The sequence below is a fragment of the Homarus americanus genome, unplaced genomic scaffold (assembly GCF_018991925.1).
Source record: "Homarus americanus isolate GMGI-L3 unplaced genomic scaffold, GMGI_Hamer_2.0 scaffold6317, whole genome shotgun sequence".
Taxonomy (NCBI): Eukaryota; Metazoa; Arthropoda; class Malacostraca; order Decapoda; family Nephropidae; genus Homarus; species Homarus americanus.
The window spans coordinates 5,050,378-5,058,822 of NW_024730668.1; the positions used below are offsets into that span (position 1 = coordinate 5,050,378).

The following is an 8,445-nucleotide window of genomic DNA, read 5'->3' on the forward strand; positions in this document are numbered from 1 at the left end:
ATAAATGGGAAATGCATTGAAAACATAAAAAAAAAAAAAAATATTACCATTGAATGGTAAACAGTGAGTACGGTAGTCGTGACCAATCTCACAATTATTGTTCATACAAGAATTGCATGTACAATATGTGTAATTGTGGAAAACTGAACACTCAATGAATATTTCACAACATTTTACATTCTTAAAATGGCATACAAGAGGATGATTTGAATGTGGACAGGGAATATTATCTTTGAGACATGTGACGAGAGAGTTGCATGCCGGAGTGCGGCCAGGAGGCTTAACGGGCAGAAACGGTCAATCATAAAACCCGGAGTGACTGATGGCGTATACTGTAGGTATGACTACATCGTTAAAGCTAATGATCATAACGCGAGACATAGTAACTCAGGAGTGACCTGTATATTCAGAAACAGGTTAATAAAGCAGAAGGATAAAGTATCGTACAAAAAGCATTCTAAATAGAAAGGATATTACTAATTGTGGAGAGTGCAGGACTAGTGATAGTTGAAGGAAATAAGCAGATTCACTAGTGCTAGAAGTATGCAGCAAGTTCAGAGACCATGAACACATTCACGAGAGGGTTGACAGACATGAGTACAGTGCAAACAAAATGTAACACAACTGTGAGTTTTCTAGGGATTTGTTGCAGGTCAATGAACAGTACAGTACTGAGAATAATATATTCTAAGACATAACAGATTAATGTAAATATTAAGAGTTCTAAACTGTAGCTATATGAATGAAATGTAGATGGTTACTTATTAGTGACTCCTACTGTACAAAAGATAACCAGAATATGTATGACAACAAAACTGGTTCAATATGGCAGAAAGTCATTCAGAATCAAATGATATATTGTACCTACAATTCATTTCCATAGAAACATTTCAAATTTTTCTTTTAAACAAAACCAACAAAAACACTAACCTTGACAGAGTGATTCACCATCACCACTATTTTCCTTTGATGATGCCATTAAAATACGTGAGGTCAGCTGACAAAGTCTGGTTGCAGACAAGGAATGTCTTCCTGGCAGCACAGAGTGGTTGAGAAACAAAAGAATCCATTAAGATACATTCTTATATCTGTACCTAGGTAATCCTGGAGGATAAATCTCTGGCTGAGTGCAAAAAGGGCCAATGTCAAAAAATGCCAATTTAGACTTTGGCCCATGAAACCTGGGTTACATGGGCCAAAGTCTAAAGTGGCATTTTTTGACATTGGTCCTTTTTGCTCTCAGCCAGAGAAATGTAAGTAGCTATGGTATATCAAGTTAGCTGCCAATATGAACATTATTCTTTTCATTAAACTGTACCTCACTATTAACTCTATTTCATTGGCCTAATATTTCAACAGCAATGTCTTGGAACATCCTGGCTTCCCCATATATTGAGTAACTGAGTAGCTATAAACTAAACAACTTCAAGTAGTAAATTTAAATACAAATGTATGTAATTTCTTTTCTCCAAATTCAATATGTACTGTAAATTATTCTTTGAGGAAAAGCCTCCTTCCTATGTTACCAATATCATCAATGCTCCTTAGAATATGCATAGATGATTCGAGTACTGTACAGGATAATAGGAGCATATTTGGCCAAGTGCATACATACACATAAATTTAATTTACTATAATGTAAGTAGTAGGCAGCTATCAAACAGGGAGGTACTACCACCTGGGAAGATATTGGAAGCATAATGTGTTGTCTAATGGTAGACCCTGCTGCCATATGGCATCACAAAAATTGTGACCAAGACCCAGGTTGCTCATCTGTTTTTCTGCCTCATTTACACACAATAACACTGGCATGAGTGAGTAATTCCCGCCAGGCATGAGCCAATCACAGTCACCTGTAAGTGTGAATGTCTTCGGCCTGAACCAATAAGAGAGCCGGGGAGACGTGACATCAAGACCATGTGGAGTCTTGTAAACTGCCTGCGGCCTGTGTCTTAGGGCTGAGTCTGTTTTGACATTATGACGTATAGACATGCGTGGGTCATCTTCTCCCATGGCTGGATATACAGTGATATACAGAATCTTCAATTCGGTTAACGAACAGAAATTCAGTTAACGAAATTTTTACGAAATCATGTCAACATGTTTTTGCTTCCTCACCAGCTAGAATATTAGTCCGCCATTACAGTAATCGGTTCTCGGGCTTAAATTCGTTCCCATTTGAGTAAATATCAAGAAGGTTGTATATTAAATAATTTTCCAAGTTTTATATTAAAATTTTTAGTCATTTTAACACTTATTTAACATAATTGCAGTACAGGAAACTAGTTTTTGGTGCGCCAATCAGACACTTGACTCACCCAGCAAGGCGTCAGTGGAGGTAACATCTTGCTTGTGGCTCTCTTGAACATAAACTATTTTTACATTATTTCAGTACAATTATTGGTCATTCTGAAATTTATTTTACATATTGACAATATATAGTGCAGTGTAGTGTTGATTTAAAGAAAATAATCTTGAATTTCACCAAGTGAACTTGAAATTTTATGGGTGAAATGACGACATGAAGCATGGGGTGATTTCTCTTCCACCCCACTGCCTTCTCTTCTCCCTTCTCCTCCACCCCTACTTCTAATTCCCATCATCATCATCAACCAGGAGCCTTCTACATACACACCTCAAAGTAAGTGTACTTTACTGGATTTATTTATACTTTGTATGTAATTTTCGGTGAGCTGGAACCAATTACCCAAAATCCCATTGAAACAATGGTTTCGGTTAACGAACGACCTTCTGGAACGAATTGTGTTCGTTAACCGAGGGACCACTGTATATGTGTGAGTACCCATCAGGTTTTATCCGTTTCACGAAATGTATTATGATTCATGTGACCCCTGTTTAACTAGCTAGGGAGATAGGTTTATTGTTTTGAAATATAGTTGTCAAACCCTAATAGAAAGTATTCAATAAATGCAGTAACTGTTAATAAGAGTCCTAATTCATCCCTCCCTTATTTAGAAAGGTTGATTTGTTATAAGTGTCTTGATGTTATGCAGCAATACAGTGAGCCATTAGAAATAACATAACCTACTGCCTGGTATCCCTGTTTCCAGTTACCACTGGTTACCCCATTATTCCCCAGTTATCCTCTCTCTCCCCTCTGGTGTGAGGGCCTACTGTAGCCCAACCACAAACCAGCCATTACCTCCCTCTCTCTCCTCTCACAACTCTCCTACCTCCTAACCTCACCCTATATCACAAGTACACAGAGAATGAAATAAAGAAAGAAAAGAGAATTAAAGAATAAAGAACGAGTATAAGTAAAGACAAAAGAATAAAAAGGAAAACAAAACCTATTATTGTTACAACACAATTGCAGGGTATCAATTGGATAAGTTTAGGTTCAAGTTGGATAAGTTTAGGCTCAAGTTGGATAAGTTTAGGTTTAGGAGGGAGATAGGAAGAAACTGGTTCACAAATAGGGTGGTGGACGAGTGGAACAAGCTTAGCAACTTTGTAGTAAGTGCAGGAACTCTGGAAAGTTTCAAAAGGAGGCTGGATAGATTCATGGATGATAGAGAGTGGTAGTAACTCTCGACAGGAGCTGCCATGCACAGGCCAACCGGCCTATTGCAGACTCCTTATTTTTCTTATGTTTCTCTTACTTTTGACAACACAACATATATACTGCATATCGTTTCTCACTCGACATTTTTTTCAGTTTTGTATTTATGGTTCTTTATAATTATTATTATTTTATTTTTATTATAATTTTTAATTGTATTTTTTAATTATTATTATTGCTATTATATTTTTGCCCCCAGGCCCCAATGTGGGTCAGTGACCTGTGCCTGGGTGGGCTAATCCCCATAAAAAAAATATTAAGCTAGGTTAGATTAGAATTTTTTTAGGTCTACCTGTATACCTCATACCTAAACAGTATCATAACTGTTACACATTGAGGTGTTGTTTTTCTTATAAAATTTATTCAGAATTTAATCCAATTTTATTTTCCTCGTATCCTTAATTTTGCATGTATTATTTTCAGTTATTTTTTTCTAATAGTTTGAAATTATCATTAAAATATGTAGAATTTTCTGTGGCCAGAAGTACTTTGTGGTTATTCAGCTGGATAGTAGCCAAATATCCCCTGCCATGTTTCTTATTTTATAGGATACAGTTCCTGATTTTCAACTCAATGTCTGCACTAATCCTTTACAATTTGTCCTTGTTACGCAATAGGCTCCAAAATTTCTTCTACATATACAGGACCAGCATCATAGGGTTGAGATTGAATTCCATAATTGGATACCATAGCTATATTTTAATCTGGAGTTGCATTGGATTCAAATTCAGCTGTAAGTTCCTATTGTTATTGTTCTTCCACAAGGGCAGACATTACCTCATGTAGCTACACAATCATCGACTGGAAAATCCATAAGATATCGCAAGCCATCTGTGCTTGTTGATGATCACGACCATGTTAAAGGGAGTACAAGTGTCCAAAATGTGGCAGGGAAATGACATTCAACTGACATTATTTGGGTCCTTCTGCTATTAGGGGGTCCAGGGACAAAGACCCCCCCCCCCCCGGTTAAGAAGTTAGGTTGGTTTGATTAGGATCTGTATGTTCGATAAGGTTCTGTGCATTTTCCTACTGATTTTCTTATTTAGTACCATGCAAATAACATCTCTAGAAATTTGGGTACAATTCCATAAGTTCCTTCGGGTGATAACTGTTTCCTTCACCATTACCAAAGGTATTGTAATAGAGACACAACTACCACCAGAAGGACTTGTTCGAGTTCATTCATTTTTTCCACAGAAGTTCTTATCATTATACCTGTAGTAAGAATTTTAAAAGAGGCGATATTTACCATAACCAAGTAGAACCTGACCTAACCAACCAAAGAAACCTTCCTCACCTTACGTAACTTCCTACTCTCCTCCCCGCCTTATAAAACAGAACCTACTTATTTTGATATCTGATACCAATAAAAGCAACTTTGGTGAAACACCATGGTGAAATTTTACATTTTATGTGGATGTGAGAGTATTCTCAGCTAGAGCGGGTCGATTGAAAACAAACATACAATAAGAGGTGACTTTGCAGTTTTTTAGAGGATTATTTATGGTAAATTATTAATTTCTTCATGTGCAAAGCACAGAGACATCATTTTAGTGCCATATGAGTTTTTCATCGTGTTTTACCCAGCAATTTCCCTCATTTTTTATGTGTTTTACCCAGCAATTTCCCTCATTCTTCATGCTCTGACTATTACAGGGGATTTAGAATCATAGGGAAAACTAAAAAAAAATAGACTTAGTATAATTAAAATAAAAAGTTGTTGCCACTTTTAAAATATCTACTATAAAGATAAGGATAACTGAAGAAAAAATTAATAATATCAAACAACTCCTTCTGGTGGTAGTGATGTTCTCAGACATTACCACATTTTTATCCTTTTTACAAGTTAGGTAAGGTTTTCAAAGGCTTGTTTGGTGTTCCTTTTATTATTTTAGCTTACATTTTTTTCACTACTGCCATTTTGAAGAATCAATATTGTTGGTAATTGGGGAGGTCTTACCGGTTAAAATACTCAAAAAATATATTTGTGCCAAAAATGTAATATACTATATATTATTATTTATTTGCTTTCTCCCAATATAAATAGAAAAATGAAATTCCATGTTCAACCTAAAACAAACCTTTACCTCTAGTTTTGCTAGTAGTTTCCATGAACAACAGAAATATGTTTAGATATGTCTATAGTTACACAACGATCGACTCATGATGAAATAAATGGCAAATGCCACCAGTGTCCCGGTTAAATATAGTTCTCGCGCTATTCACCAGTAATGGACAATTAGCTACCGGTAATCAGAGAGCACTCACGGTAAAACAGCGAGAGAAAGAACTTAGCTGGTCATGGCAAAATATCCACTACTTTGTTCAATATGGCAAGAAGTCTAGGGAGAAGTCTAGGGGGCAGAATCCCCCCCCCCCCCACTAGGAAGTTAGGTAAGGGTAGGTAGTTTCTTTTGTTAGTTAGGTCAGATTCTATAATGATAACATCTGTGGAAAAAATTAAGGTATTATTTTACTTTAGGACATAGTGCACCCCAAAGTTATAAACTACTGAAACATTTAGATCTCCTTATTCTGAGCATCTTGAACCCCATTTATACTAGTCATAAATGGAAAATAGCGACACAATTGAATTTAATCGATTTTACGTACTTTTCAGTCTTTGTGAAGAGATGTTATTTGCGTAAAACCGAGTTAATTATGCATCACGCATGAGCAATATTGACTGACTTCATCCAATTGTGACCAATGATGTATCGATATCATCAAGCGATTTTTTTTTCGACCAATCGCATTTGAATTTCTTCAAAGGAAGCAGCCTGGGTACGGAATTGAATTTCAATGACCAGTGTGACAATGGCCGTGGTGGAGGTTGGTTGTGAATCGTGTTCCTACGATTATTTTAAGTTTATTGCCGAGTTTTATGAGAAAGACGATCATGCTATCCAATTCCTACGTAATCACGGTGTTCTCCCTACATCTGTAAATTGCCTTGTAAATTCCGACGAGGAGGAGGTCGATGACCCTGAAACCTATCCCTGGTCCTTCCACTTCTAACTAAGGTATTGTACTTTCGGACATGGCACTGTCCCAATGTTTTAATCTTCTGAAACATTTAAATCTCCTTATGCCGAGTCTTTTGAACCACATTTATACAAGTTGGAAATGAATAGAATAGGTTAGGTTAGTTTAAGCTAGGCCTACCGGGGGTCCCGGGTCTGAGTCCCCGGCTAGGGTTTAGGTTAAGTTAGGTTAGATGACTCGTTTTTGTGTTCTCCACTACCCAAAACTATTATTGGTGGATCGGGGTGGGGCAAAAATGAGCAGTTTCCGACAAAAATGAAGGTCAGATTCGCTTGAAACACACCAAAATACATTGGAAAAACATAGTGGTCAACCCCTAGGGACTCGTGTCCTAAAGTAAAAATTTACCCATATTAACAAAATCGAATAACTCTTTCTGGTGGTAGCAGTGTTCTCATACATTACCTAACATGAAATTAATATAGTAATACAAAGTTCAAATCCAAATTAGTACCGTAAATGTTAAAAAAAATTCAAGCATTACCCAATATTTGCACCTAATTAATAATCGAACAATATTTAAATATTACAAATACACGGTCAAAATAAATTATACAAATGTAAAATACCTGTAATTTGTACAAGAATGGATAACCACTATCATTAAGACTCAATACTGACTCGGGCGGCGGGCCTTACACAACCAAGATCAACCATTTGACCAAACCTAAACTTTCATCTATACAGGGACAATAATACCTATGCCTAGAATACAAAACAATTACCAGCAATACCAAACCAACCAGTATGGTGATACAATAAGGCTATGTATGTCAGGTTAGGTGTCAGCCCCCGGGAGAGACTCACCAATGTTTACAGCCATGTGTTAGCGGATTTATATATCGAAATCCGGATTAATATCTGATCCTAAATGTGGGACTTACACGGGATCAATTGATTTACTTACAGTTTAAAAATATATATTTTTTTTCTAGCTTCTGTCAACTCTCTGGAGAATATATACGAAAGAGAGTTCTACAAAAAAAGGCGTGATGAGTAACTGATTCTCCTGGCATTATCAGTTCCCTTAGGCGAACGGTCTTCCGTAAACAGAGTCAGTACCAAGGAAAATATATAAGAGGAAGAATGTCTGCCATACTGTACTGGAGGCCTTCCATTAGTCCGTCAACCAGTGCCCAGGCGTTCATAAAAAGGAGAACTATTTTATTTATCTTTTAAGGGTATAAGATGATAGAAAATGAATATTTAGCGAAAACCGCGATATATATATATATATATATATATATATATATATATATATATATATATATATATATATATATATATATATATATATATGCTTACAACCACAAGGAAACAAGAAAACACCCCTGAAGATGTGAATTACACGAAAGCGCTTGGGAACTTCGTGTTTTCTTGTTTCCTTGTGGTTATCAGCATATACTGTACTTGGATCACGCGCACCTACACAGGGAAAGGGTAACAATGGAGCATCCAGGGATATAGAACAAAGGTCAAGGACAAAGTTGGGCCCTTAAAGTCAGGGAGAGGAGGAGTGATAAATGGCAGTGAAGAAATAAGCAAAGCATTGAACAGCTACTTCTTATCAGTTTTTACAGAAGGAATTCCCGAGGAAATTCCAGAGGTGGAACTGATATTTAGGGGAAAGGAAGAAGAGAAATTAAAGAATATCACTATCAGAAAAGAGGATGTTCTTAAGAGGATAAATAAACTAAAGAAGACAAAATCCCCAGGGCCAGATGAAATTTTCCCTAGAGTCTTGAAAGAGTGTAGGGAACAGATTAGCGGACCCCTCGTAAATTTATTTACAAAATCATTAGACACGGGAGTTG

The 8,445-nt window shown here is 36.5% G+C and overlaps 1 protein-coding gene across 4 annotated transcripts in view; it reads right to left on the minus strand.

Annotated features, from left to right (window-relative positions):
• Positions 1-7,471, minus strand: part of LOC121867215 (tRNA pseudouridine synthase A-like) — a 71,553-nt gene extending 64,082 nt beyond the window's left edge. Inside the window, exons 1-2 of one of the 4 annotated variants that reach the window (XM_042367054.1) lie at positions 7,439-7,471; positions 931-1,032 (exon numbers count right to left, since the gene is read on the minus strand). In XM_042367054.1, coding sequence (XP_042222988.1) covers positions 931-1,032; positions 7,439-7,454 — 118 coding nt within the window. In that variant the 5' untranslated portion in view covers positions 7,455-7,471. Of the gene's footprint in view, positions 1-930; positions 1,033-7,356 lie in introns of all 4 variants that reach the window. The other 3 variants (XM_042367055.1, XM_042367057.1, XM_042367056.1) reach the window with 3 other exon arrangements.
• Positions 7,472-8,445: the final 974 nt, after the last annotated feature.